At 39.3% G+C, this 14,104-nt stretch overlaps 1 protein-coding gene across 7 annotated transcripts in view; it reads right to left on the reverse strand.

Moving 5' to 3' along the window:
• Window positions 1-14,104, reverse strand: part of PTPRM (protein tyrosine phosphatase receptor type M) — a 729,462-nt gene that overhangs the window by 61,471 nt on the left and 653,887 nt on the right. For all 7 annotated transcript variants that reach the window (XM_050942101.1, XM_050942100.1, XM_050942099.1 and 4 more), the window contains 2 exons: window positions 8,975-9,051; window positions 4,885-4,921 (listed from right to left, as the gene is read on the reverse strand). In XM_050942101.1, the coding sequence (XP_050798058.1) occupies window positions 4,885-4,921; window positions 8,975-9,051 (114 nt within the window). The remainder of the gene's footprint in view (window positions 1-4,884; window positions 4,922-8,974; window positions 9,052-14,104) is intronic.

Genomic DNA, 14,104 nt, shown 5'->3' on the forward strand with positions numbered 1-14,104 from the left:
AGCGCTGGGAGGCTCAAAGCCACAACACCTGAGAGGAAGAGATATACAGTGGTGGAGAGCACAGTGATTGGAGGGTCGGACTGCGGCGGAGGGCTGCCTCCATGAGGATAATTCTGAGTCTCTGTTCGCGATCCTTAAGAGTCCTTGGAAGAAACCCCTTACAAATGCGGCACTTGTCCTTTTGGTGACTCTCGCCAAGGCACTTTAAACAAGAAGTTTGAGGGTCACTTTTTGGCATCAACTTACCGCAGACTTCACATGCTTTGAACCCTGGCGACTGAGGAATGCCCCGGTGTTGGGGAATGAAATGTGGGGGGCACCCCTGTAATGGAAACGTAGAGAAACGACTTCTAACACTACTACTAAGAAAACTAATTATATGCAAATTACAGTGGGACACTGCTAATGGCACTTGCAGAAGCAAGAGCAAGAGACGTTCCAGCTGGCCGTCACCAGCGGTAAGAAGGAACTGAAGGGGGGTTGGGTCAGCTGGGAACCTAAACTAGGCGCCATGAAGGCGCGACTCCAGGGGGCGTCGAGGCCGACCCTATGGATTCTGCTAGAAGGAAAATCTTTCGGCTGTCGTGCATGCAGCATGCAGGCACCTGACTGGAATTGATATGAATAAGCACTCGAAGAACTATACTTACATGAATTTGGCATTCAGAATGTAATACTAGTGCTTTAGCTGAAGAAACATTATAAAACCTTTGCTAGAGTCTTGTTAGAAACAGCTGTGTTAATACTAAGTTTATTAAATGAACTTCACAGGACAGAAAATAATTAAATACAAAATAGAAGGAATCAATAGTAATTTTTTTCCTGTGCATGAGAGTCAGATATGGTCCATTGGCAAATGAAAACTGAGTAGTATGGGAGTGACAAAATACTGTATAAAAATTTATGCCTTATGCTCATATTAAAAGAATTTAGAGAAAATTCATTGCATATCTGTCTCCTGGAAACAGAGCTAGATTTCAATAAATTGTATAGTTCAGACAGCCTGCTGTGAATGAACTTTACAGAATTTAATCCATATTAAAAAAGAGGGAGGAAAAAAGCAAGTGGTGATTTTTAAGTTGCACCTGCTTGTTAGCCCTACGTGACCCACTGTGTTGAGTTGTGACAAAGGATTCTTTATTATCAAGGTGACTCAAGTGCATTATTTATCTGTTGGTGCCAACTACGCAGACCGCAAAATGTCTTCATTAATGGCAAGTTCAGCCCATCAGTCCCATTACAGTTATGGCATTAAGAGAAGGAAAAAAAAAAGAGTGAGAGAGAGAGATGCTGATTTTCTAATCCAAAGTGCAGGTTTTGAATTTATTACACTTGAAGTGCAGTAAGAAGTTCCCTTGATTGGATATTAACGAAAACACACTTCATTTGCTAGCTCTTATAAAAATGCATCTGCCTCCTAATCAATTGAATAGCATCATTGGTGTATGCATTTTCAGGATGGAAGATAAGGGTCTGTAAACCAAACTGGTTAACATGGAAGATTGTCTACAGGGGTGTTAACAGGCCACTTCATTTTGAATGGGCCCTTAGAATATGTGCTAACTACTTATGCTAAACTATCTGTTCAACCTTGTATTTAGCTGTGACACGAAGTACCTTTCCCATACCTGAAGAGCTCTGTGTAGCTCGAAAGCTTGTCCCTCTCACCAACAGAAGTTGGCCCAATAAAAGATATTACCTCACCCACATTGTCTCATGGAAGATGGTAACACTCTAATAAACAGGTGATTATGGAACTCCCAGCTCTGTTAAAACCAGATTGGTAGCCTATTATGAACTGATTAAATTTTCCACTTTTTAGCTGCATACAATTATATTTCCTCATTAACACTTGATATGTTTAATGCAGCTGAGGAAAAATACTAGGACAATTAAATATCAATCATACTAACTCCACAGAGACCTGGAACTGACTTTTTTTAATGATATCTTCCTGTAAAAGATAATGTAGTGTAGAGGGAGGTTGGATTCCTAAGATTGCTGTAACGTATCTTCGCAGAATTAAATATGCAGTTCAAAATGTTTTATCACATCCATGTGTTTGTACTTTTCTATAAGAAAAACTGTTCCAAGACAGAATATGAACACCTCTGGCTATGTCTGAAAGCTATGCTCAGTGACAGATTTACAACTGAAAATGACAAAGAGAAACAGAAAATTTAATATATGGAGCAAATGCCTTTTTCCCTCTATGATTTCTTTTAAGGATTATAATTAATCCAGTGTAAAAGCTGGGTTTCAGCATGTTTGCCAACACTGTTCAAAATCAAGACCATACCTTCCGTTGAATTATTTTAAGAAGAGAAAATATCACACTAGGGATCTGAGGTTTTGGCTTGAAGTTAGGATGCTGGAGAACTGGTCCAAATTCATGTGAGAAACAGATTTTAGAGGATCTCGTCCATTAAAAAAACAAAAACAAAACAAAACAGATCCAAAGATCCAAATGCAAAACCAATTTGAACTTGTAACAAGTTGGTCTCTATTCACTTTTTTTTCCTGGTAAGATTTTTTTTTTACATTAATTTTATTTATTTGTATTGCAGCAGCGCCTATGAGCCTCAATCACGGACCAGGACCACAGCGTGTTAGGCATTGCACAGTCACAAAGCAAAAAGACAGTCCCTGCCCCAAAGAGATTGCAACCTAAATAGTAATTTCTTCTTTAAATTTTGAAAGACTTGTGTTCGCTGTCTTTGTTCTTTCTCCTCACTAACGACTTGTTACCACTATATTGGGTGGGATTTGGGGGTGGAAGCGCACTTATAGCTACTCCATATTCAAGTTATCACCATTTTATTTAATAAATTATATAGGTTTTTTTCACATTCTTGTGTCTGATTCTCTGATTTGAAAGCCCATTGAGTAAAGGTCTCAAGTTTAGTATCTGTTATTCAAGTACTGCAATGACTGGTAAAACAGCATTTAAAATTGCTTCAGAGAATGGCTCAGTATCAGAATGATTTGTAATGAACTCCCAGGAAGGCCCTCCAGTTGCTCCCTTGCCGACAGCAACTATACTCTGGACTGCAAATGAAATGCCAACCATAGTTGCCGCTGTTTTAATTTTTAAGAGACAATAACTAACAGTAGCATAAATTAAAGGATAAACAGAACAATTATACTCTCTTGCAGAGTGGTGTAAAAAACTAGCCATAGCAACCAACACCAGAAAATATCCTTGTTTCCCTTCCCCAGTCTACCAGTAGGGAGGTTAGGGGCTATGGATCACTGTGGTTGGGTGACCGCAGTGACAAGTTTACATGGCCTCCCCTGGTTCCCTAAGATGTTAAGGCCTGTGGTGATCACACTGTTCTGGGTGGAGTCCAGTTGACGTACCCTGTTGCAATGATTTCATGCCCTGGAGGCTGCAGTGAAGGAGCAGAATATTTGAGACTAGCGATAGCAGGTTGGGTGGGGTGGGGGGAGATGGCGGGGAAGAGTTGAAATAGCCTCCCTTTGGCAAAACTAAGGGCGAGGGGCTGGAGGCCGCAGAGATTGGGCTGCTTGAGTGGCAGTTGCAGTCACAGAAAGTGCTCTTATTTGAGATGTCTGGCTCTGATCTTCATCTGTATCAACAGTATGTCATTAAAAAGGTACATATTTATTTCTAAATCCAATACATGGGAAATGAAACCTTTTTGTCCTAGCTGGTTCTCTGAAAAGAGCATAAACAACAAGGAGTCTTTGTGGCACCATAGAGACTCACAAATTTATTTGGGCATAAGCTTTCGTGGGCTAGAACCCACTTCATCAGATGCATGGAGTGAAAAATACAGGAGCAGGTATAAATACTTGAAAGGAGGGGGGTTGCTTTATCAAATGTGAAGTCAGTCTAATGAGATAAATCAATTAACAGCAGGATACCAAAGGAGGAAAAATAACTTTTGAAGTGGTAAGAGAGTGGCCCATTACAGACAGTTGACAAGAAGGTGTGACTAACAGTAGGGAGAAATTAGTACTGGGGAAATTAAGTTTAGGTTTTGTAAATACCCAATGACTCCCTCTGCTGTAGAAGATTTAACATGGAGAGACACTCCTTTCAGCTGTGGAAGGGTAATTAAGTTTTCATATGTATTCTATCCAAAGCTCTTTTCTGAGCAATAGCAGAGATTGTTAAACCATAACAATTAATCATTGCAGACTTAACTTTCTCACTTAACTTTCCAGGTTTGATCTTGGCCAAAAGTGAAATAAGAGCTGTGTCAAAATTGGCAAGTCATGTCTATGAAGAAAGTTAACAACTGACAATCCTTTTGTACATTAACAAAAGGAATGGTCAGATTTTAACAAGCAAACATTTAAAGGATAGGCTAAAAAACCATCTGACTTTCAGAAATCCTATTTTCTTTTCAAAGTACTGCAAGTCTAGTGTGTCTTTAGGTCCTGTATTAAAACTTGCTGGCTAAAATTTTCCAAAGCATCTAATTAATTTAGAAGCCTAAGTTCCATTGACTTTCAATAGGGGCCAGATACTAAAAGATATTTAGGCACCTAACTCTGATAGGAGGTTCCTATGTCACTTAGGCACTTTCAAAAATTTTGCCTGTCATCTTTTTCACTACTTATTTGTCCTTTAGCAAGTCCTACTGAGTAACATAAGCCAAAAGTAAGGGTAGATATTGTTTGTTTTTCTTCACAAAGCTACTGAACCCAAAGGTAAAGACAAACTGACACTAAGCTTTTGAAGTTGGAGAGTTTGAATTAAAGCTCCTTGCCATGTCTGGGTTCATAGAGTAATTTTGTATTTGTTATTTACTGTGGCAAAAATACGTATTACAGAGTATAAACCATAATACAAGGATGTTTGTAGTTTTTTGTTCACGCAACCAGCAATAAATATATAAAGTGAGATTAGCTTACCTTGGGTAGCAATGTAGTGATTTGGCCTGTGATAACCCTAAAAAAATGGAAAAAAAGTTTTGAGTCAGTTTGCAGTGCAATGCACCATCGTGTGCTGGTATTATTGTCATGTCATAGAGACTAGTGTTCAGAACCCTACTGAATAACACCACAATAAAAATTACATATTAGGAGCAAATTCTGGTCTTTCTAATGAGAGGCATATTGCGGGGGCACAAGAAGCAACTATGTTGTCTGGACGGGAGGGTCCCTGAGCTGCTGGCTTGTGCAGTGCCTGGGTAGGGGACAATCAGCTTAGGCGCCGCAAGCTTGGGAGGCGGGAGAAGTGAAGCAGCCACGGTGTGCTCGGAGAGGAGGTGGAGCAGGGGTGACCTGGGGTGGGGAGTTCCCCTGCGTGCCGCCCCCCCCCTTACTTGCTGCAGGCGGACCGCCCAGCGTTCCCCTGCCCCAGCTCCCTCTGCCTAAATGCCGGCGGCGACTGGGGCAGCCGAAGATCCGGCCGCTGCGGTCGCTGCCGAAGAAAATGGCGCCCCCCAAATTCCAGTGCCCTAGGCGACCGCCTAGGTCGCCTAAATGGTTGCACTGGCCCTTCCTGGACACATCCCCAAGTCCTCGAGCTGTGAAGTGCTGCTGAGTGCAATGCTAGTCCCCTGCTCAGCAGCCAAGAGAGCGCTAGATTTATAGTCAGAATGGATGCTGCGTGTCTGCACTAGGGTGGGAAGAAAGAGGTTCTCTGTGCCCTCTGGTCTGTTCACAAATGATTTCAGAACAGAAAAAGGGTAAAAATCTATGAAGAAATGTCTTGGTGTAAATAGTTTGTCCAGCTCTAAATAGGAATTACACTGTGTCATAAACAGATAGCTAAGGGTTAACATCTCTTTCACCTGGAAAAAAGTATCTGAAACACCTGACCAGAGGACCAATCAGGAAACAGGATTTTTTCAACTCTGGGTGGAGGGTTTTTTGTGTGTGAGTCCTTTGTTCTTGGGTCTTCTGCCTGTATGCTCTCTCGGCTATGAGAAGTGATTTCTGTTTCCTGCTTTCTAATCTTCTGTTTCTCAGTTGTAAGTACCAAAGATCAGATAGGGATTTATATGTTCTTTTGTATTTACATGAATATAGTTGCTGGAGTGCTTTGAATTGTATTCTTGTTGAATAAGGCTGTTTATTCAATATTCTTTTAAGCAATTGACCCTGTATTTGTCACCTTAATACAGAGAGACCATTTGTATGTATTTTTCTTTCTTTTTTATATAAAGCTTTCTTTTAAGACCTGTTGGAGTTTTTCTTTAGTGGGGAACTCCAGGGAATTCAGTCTGCAGCTCACCAGGGAATTGGTGGGAGGAAAAAGTCAGGGGGAAATCTGTGTGTGTTAGATTTACTAGCCTGACTTTGCATTCCCTCTGGGTGAAGAGGGAAGTGCTTGTGTTTCCAGGACTGGAATTAGAGAGGGTGGACTCTCTCTGTTTAGATTCACGGAGTTTGCTTCTGTGTATCTCTCCAGGAACACCTGGAGGGGGGAAGAGAAAAGTGATTTATTTCCCTTTGTTGTGAGACTCAAGGGATTTGGGTCTTGGGGTCCCCAGGGAAGGTTTTGTGGGGACCAGAGTGCCCCAAAACATTCTAATTTTTTGGGTGGTGGCAGCTTTACCAGGTCCAAGCTGGTAACTAAGCTTGGAGGTTTTCATGCTAACCCCCATATTTTGGACGCTAAGGTCCAAATCTGGGACTAGGTTTATGACACACTGAAAAGTAATTCTCAGTTTCTTTCTGTGATGGCAAGAGAAACTTAATCATATGCTGGCTGAGCAATCAACACTAACAACTTATGCATTCTTTATAACAAAGAATATTGGCTCTTGATAGGATGCAAACTAGAAACAACAGAATTTGTATAGTATTTTTGTTTCTGATGCTACAAGATTATTGCCAAGGATTTAACGTGTGTAACAGTACATAATTATAGACAGTTATATCAATATTAATTCCAAAAGCTTTAAATAATGGTTAGGTTATGACACCAAGTAACAAAAGGAAGAAATGTAAAGTTATAACTCATACTCCATATCCGCTTGCCAGCGTAGTGTGTGTTAGGGGTAAGGAGTGAAGTGAGGCACAAAGACTGAAGTAATCTGAAGAACCCTGGAGAACAGAAAATGTTACAAGAACTACTCAGGTGGTTCCTCTATATGCCATTCTGAGGCAAACTTTTAGTGCCCGGACTGAGATTTATTTGTACAACAGTGGATAGAGTTGGCATTTCTCTCGTCATCTACTAGCTGCGGGGTTGGATTCATTCACACTACCAACCAAACAGGCATTGGGAGATTTAGTTCAAGGGAATGTCTCACTATACAAACAAAGTCTTTTCCATGCAAATGCCTAAGAAGCTGCCATTCCCATTGTAACTCCATTGTTCTGATATGACATCTGTTACAATCTGCCTGCATGAGACAGGCTGCACATCTGCATCTGTGAAACTAAGGACAGACAAATTGCCATTTGCAATCGAATCTTGAATACTTTCTTGCTAATAAGCAACCATGGTGTCTCCCTGTTTATGACCACTTTGCCTACTGATTTCTGATGATCCAAAGAAACTTGGATGCTTCGTACTACAGCTTTGATGCTTTGTATTGATGGGAATGGGAAGCTTTATGCCCTTACAACCCTCACTGGTAGTGTCTTTTATGCCCACACAGTTGTTCCACTAAATCCATTCTGCCTTTTTTTTTCCCCCCAGGAGTAAGAAGACATGATATGAAGCCATTAAATCAGTGTCTTGAACAAGAGCATGCGATCCAAACCTCCCCCGCCACACACACATTTTGTGGATGTTCAGATCTGGATCCAAAGCATAATCTGAATTATACATAAGCAACTAAACCCTGAACCTGAAGTCTGAACACCTCTGAACCTTGGGAAAGTTTGAATTGAAATTGCAATCCAACCCCTCAATTTGGGTCCATCTCTACTTTTTATTACACAAATTTCTATCTACAATTTTATTACTCTTTTAAATGGAAATGTTTCTGTTTTTATCTTTACCTCATGGTTAATGTGTTAGTTTCTGAAACTGTGAAGAATAGGGTAGAAATATAACGCTAATTTGACTGCCTTTGAAACATACTCCTAAGTATCATTAGAAGGAGATAACCCAAAGATTGTTATATAAAAATAAGGCTTAATTTGGTTGCTCTTTACTGTATGAAAAATTTTTTTTACTAAATTCCCTTGTCATACCTGGTGGACATGTGTGAACCAGAGACTGTGACACCTTCATTAAAAGGTGTCACTGGGGAAAAAGGAATCACTGAATGTAGGCTGCTGCCTAAGAATCAGCAGTTCTTCTGTCTAGTGTTTCTCATGAACATTAAAATTACTGAAGTTTTCATCTCTAGATTTCAGGCTTTAGACAGTGTTGACTTTTTCTTGATTTTCAGTTCTACTTTTGATTTTATTCTTTCAACCAAAAAACATGCTGTCTCTTAAAGAATTTATTCTAATGTAAAACATTAAGCTAACATGATGCAGAATGAACAAAGAAGCAGTCTTCAATAATTAAACACCCTACATATTTAATGAAATGTCTTGCTTGCATTAGAAGTACTCGTTAACAGCTGCAGACTATACTTTGAAGGCGACTTAAAAGTGTAGCAATGATAAGAGATTGCAAATCACTGCATTAGGAATTACAGAGTTTTGTCACATTAATATGCAAACAGCTTTCTTTTAAATGTGGAATTATGCCAAGTTGTTGACAGACAATATAAATAACATTTCCTTGGTCCACATAAGCATCAGGAGCCAAAATAGCTACGTAATGTTAGTGGCAAAATTTCACTCCAGAGTGTGGAAGTTTCAAGAAATGACTGAGCTCATTTTCTTACTGGCAAATATTTGGTGGTTTATTTTTTCTTTATTGTATATGTGGATTCCCATGACTGTGGTTTCCTATAATGTTTGGCAGCCAAAACTGTGATCAGCTCTGCTAGCTATAAGAAGTGGTTAATAAAGTGTAAAAATAACATGGACCACATGTTTGGCTGAACAGCGATGTTAACTTTGTTTACTACATCAGTATACGTACGTCAATATAATTTCCATTGATGTAATCTGAGTTTGTTTCTCCTTCAATGGGCTGCAGTCTCACTCGGGAATGATCATCTGAAATGGAAACAACAGATAAAACGAAGTAGTTTGCTCACAAAATATAAGGTCACATTCCAAAAGAAATCCTTAAAACACATATTACTTTAAAGTCAAATTACAAAGTCTGCACTTTTCAAGTTTCCTGTCTTTTGGTTTTGGCTCAAAATGAGCTATTAGATGGTTATATATACAGTAAAACCTTTCCACTTTGCACTTAAATTATTTATGAACCTCAAAATTCCCAATGATTTTGGAGCTGAATACATCTGATATTCAACCACTGCTACCACTGCTCCTTCCTCCTGGAGAATGTGAAACAGTTTTTGCAACAGTCAAATTGTCTTTCATTAATACATTTAACAGCACTCAATTGTCAAAAGCTCAGTCATTTGCAAAGTTCTCCTGTTATCAGAGCATAGTGATTATTTAAGGCGTATAACAAGGTCTTGTGGGAGATCATTATTTGAAGAGACAAAATAACCAAGACTAAAAATATATATCTCATATATATATTTGTTAATAAAAATTAGTTTTATTCCCTCTATATGTTGTTTCAATGATTTCTTTTGAACTGAGGTTACCTGTATCTGAGTACGTAGTGCTATTAGGTGGTCATCATGATGTTGTTTTAAGTATAAGTAATTGTTAGGGCACCTAATGCTTTCTGTATGGGGGAATCTCTATTGTAGTTAAGAACTAAAGAAATAAATTATGAAATAATATATGGCTACTGACAGGAGAAGGACCCAAGCTCACCACCCTGCAGGACAATGGAAGACTCACTGGGGTTATGGCTCTGAGTATCAGGGAGAACATAGATTCATGTCCCATATTCCCTCCTCCTGCCAGGGCAAGTTGGTGGGAAAGGGATGGCTAAGGTAGGAGAATGGGCAGGGAATGTCAGGGAGTAGGCAATCCCTTGGTTCCTTCCCATCTTGCGCCCCTGAAGCGAAGAGGGTCTGTGACTCTCACAATCATTGTTCCTTCACAGTCTTCGCCTAGGGTGTTGCAGCTTTGGGTTGTCCCTAGAGACCTTCTAGTCCCAATATATTAAATAAATCTGAACCAAATTCCAACCCAAGGTTCCCTACAATTGATTATTACTTCGCTAGTTTTTACACATTTCTCCCTTTTATGTTGTTGTTCTAATTAATAGTTTCTAAGTGGGCTGCTTATCAAAAAATCTTGGAATATCCAGGTCACAGGTCTTTAATTCCCAGGATCTTATTTAAAAAAGATACCACATTAACAACTTTCCAATCTTCCGGCACGTTTGCTGGCTTATAGATTTGGGGCCTGATCCAGCTCCCAATGAAGTCAATGGAGAGACTCCCATTGACTTCAACGGGATCTGGTTTGGACTAGTACTGAATATCCTCCTCCGTATCTCCATGATTTCATGTTTATTTCCTTTAAAACACCCTTAAGAGAACCTGCCATTCTACTGACCTCCTTCACTCGAGCTTCTCAGGTTACCTGCTGAATCTTCCTCTATGATTTCAGTCTCTGCGAAGGCCACACTTAGATTTCTCATAAATTAATAAATATTTAAAGAATATAAATTTCCTTGTTTTTCCCTACAGGCCATCTAATAAAGCCTGGTAAAGTCCAATGCTAAATGTCTATCAACTTCTTCACTATTTCATTACTTTCTTTTCCTCCACTCTCTCCATGATGGCCAGCTTTCAGTCACAGATGCAGCTTTTATTACTTCAGATTTAAGTCTTTTAAAAATTATTTAGCTTCCTATCTTTAGTTATCTTCATATAATCTCTCTCCCCTTGTTACTTCACATGTGCATCTTACTTAGGAGAACCTGTGTTCCATAGATAGTGGCTAGGAATACTACAGGGGCTGAAGAAAGACAATTACACAATTTCTATTCGCTTTTTTGAGGATTTAAGTGGCTAATTTCCTTGATCTCTTTGAAAATCCCAGCCAGTACTTGTGTGGTTTGGGCCCATTTTGTGATTTTTAAAGGTTTTTTAACAAATATTAAACAGGCACTTTTTTATGTGTGTGCTTAATCACATAGCTTTTTGACTCAGAGATACACAGGCTATATATATGTGCTTCTAACACATTGTTCTTAAATGGCCTCCAGGCTGATTACCTGGGTTTTTACATTTTTCCTTTACCCTTTAGTCTGAAGTTTACTACTTTCCTCAAAGCTTTTAAACAGTCTCATTTCAAGTTCATTGTTAGTGTGTTACCCATGGAGGGGTGGGTGTCACCCTCTATTATGATATCAAACCTAATTTTGCACTGATCACACCACCAACCACTTCAATCTTCAAAATTCCTTATGCTGAAATTCATTTTCCTTTCTAAGCATGAACACGAGCATTTCATCCTGCCCCTTCCTTATGCATGTGTTGCTTTATTACCTAACACATGCGCACATGCACATACACACCATCCTGTGGCCAATATTTTCAAAAGTGATTCTGTGTGCCCTGTTTTCCCCCTACAATACATGAATGGACAAATGACTTTCAGAAAGTGCCGAGTGTCTGAAATTCACGTCCCTAACAAAGGTATCTCAAATTGGGCACCCAAAATCATGTCGCTTTTGAAAATTTTGGTCAATATTCTTTTCTCATTTGATGAGGGCTGCAGTAGGTTAAAAATGAATTCTTATAGAGAGTATAAATCTTTCTTAAGGGACAATTGAATATTACCTACGCTCATAAATAATCACTGTACAGTAAATACAGACACAACACTATTCTCAAGCATAAGATTCATTTAACAGCATCAAAGCCATTTTTTTGGTTCTTAATGTGGAAACAACATAAAAAAGACATTTATATTTAATAAGGAAGAAACACATTTTGTATAGGTGATTAGATAGTGGTCAGCATTTAGCATAATGATGAAGCAGCTCACAAGCTGCTGTAGCCACCTTCTCATTATAAATGGGGCAGGCTTGTATCTAATTAAATTTACATCACCTGGGTAATGTAATGTACACTGCTACTTTGACAAGCTCCCTCTGTGTTGGCAGCTTGGTGCTATTGCTTTAATTTCCTTACAAAGCAATACTGACTACAAACAATAGCATAATGATGGCATCTTGGAGAATTTAAACAGAGAGGATAAAAGCGCTGAAAAACCTACATTAAACTCACATTCTAAAACAACATATGTTTCACTGCAAAAAATATACCTAGAATATATGGCATCTAAGCCATCTACAATACTTTTAACTTCTTAAATACAGTGTAGCAAGAGTTTTGTTTTTTTTAAAGGCCTTAAAAGAAGAAGCCAATATTTTGATGATAACCTAGGGACACACTTTTAAAAGCAGACCTCTAAAATTATTCTCCCCAATTTTGCCCATGCACCCATTTGTTTACATAATGCCCTCACACAGTTCAGGTAATTTCAACAACTAACTACACCATTTGCATAAAACTAATTAACATACAGCACATTTGTTGGCACAATTTTAGAGGCTCTTTTAAAAAGGTTGCCCCTCAACATAAATAATGTGTTGTAATTGTAATTTGTATTATTCTAAATTCTTACTGCCACTTAAATAGTATGGTCTATTGATAACTCATCTCCATGCAACTATTTGTTTCTTAAATATCGATTTACATATTAAAAGTAAGTTGAGATACCATCTAAAGTAACATTTGCCTTCTGAGAGAGTCTTCAGTATTACTTGTAATTACAATTGTTTCATGCATCTAGTATCTTTTACTTGTTTTCCCTCTGCTAGTCATCACTTCTTTACCCCAGATCTGTAGTGCTACTAGTCTTCTACTTACTTCAGCTGGGGACCCAAAATGACAGGCTGTTTAGAACACTTTAAAAGAGGTGCCTGATGCAGCAAAGCCCTAACTAAAAATATGGATCTATTATCACATCAGGAGATAACATTTTATAAAGGAACAGGAGGCATACAGATCTCCATATCTCTGTTATTAAGAACCTGTTCTTATTTGCACCATGGGCATTTTTATGCCTAAATAATAATTATATCAATGCAGTGCACGGTTTACAGTCCTTTTTCCTTTGTAGAGAGGTGAAGTGAGTAATGTAGATCTCCTGTCTTATTTTAGTGAAGTCCATTTGTATGGAAGTTTGGTTAATAATGAGAGTCTCCAGGTTGGAGACCTCTTTTTTGATGTTTGCCTGTTTGCTGTATAGGATGCTGATCAGGTGGTTCCTCAGTTTCTTTGCAATATACTCTCACAAAGAAAAACTTTGTTAAAAAAACATAGGATTCTTTAACGGTATCCACCTACCCAAACATTTATAGCAAGGAAATAACCAGCTAACGTGTCCTTCTCTAACATCTAAACATCACATTCATTATTTTCATTAGCAGGCTCTACCCATCTATAAAGAAGTACCATAGGTCTCCAACATGTCCAGTAGAACAATACCCACACCACCTTTGTCTCAATTACACTGTTTGATGGGATGTAGCTGGCTTTTGTGACTCCCTATGACAGGCCTACTAAATTCTGCCCCAGGAAGAGCGAGGTAGGAAGAAAAGAGCAGCAAAGGGATTCTCCAAGACCTGCCTAGAGTGACTTCACTGATGCAGCCATCTGGGAAGCTAGAAAGACCTGGTACTCCAAGGGCTAGAAGGGCTAGCGATAGCCAATCAGAGCTCAGCAGGCTCAGATAAAAGCGGCTACAGGGCATTAGCAGGTCAGTTCCTGGCTGGGACCAGAAGAGAGAAGAAAAGTGCTCCTCCCTGGCATGGAGGTGGAGAAGAATCTGAGGAAACTGGCTCTGAGGTAAGACTATAGACAGAAGGGCCTGGTAGAACAAAGCCTAGAGAAACAGGAGCAGTACATGGCTGCTGTGTACAGGGTCCCTGGGTTGGAACCCAGAATAGTTGTAGGCCCAGGTTCCCAACCAGCCACAGATGAAGTGGTGTAAACCCCAAGAAGGGAACAGATCTTGTTGGGGATCCCGAACAAAGGGATGAATTTAAAAGTTCCAAAGCCAGGGCTGAGGGCAAAAAGACTATTTAGTTATTAGACTCTTTAATATCCCAGAAGAGGTTCATTTGGTCTTTGTTACTTGGCCAATGGACCAAGCCACT

This window comes from Gopherus flavomarginatus, chromosome 2 (genome assembly GCF_025201925.1).
Source record: "Gopherus flavomarginatus isolate rGopFla2 chromosome 2, rGopFla2.mat.asm, whole genome shotgun sequence".
Taxonomy (NCBI): domain Eukaryota; kingdom Metazoa; phylum Chordata; order Testudines; family Testudinidae; genus Gopherus; species Gopherus flavomarginatus.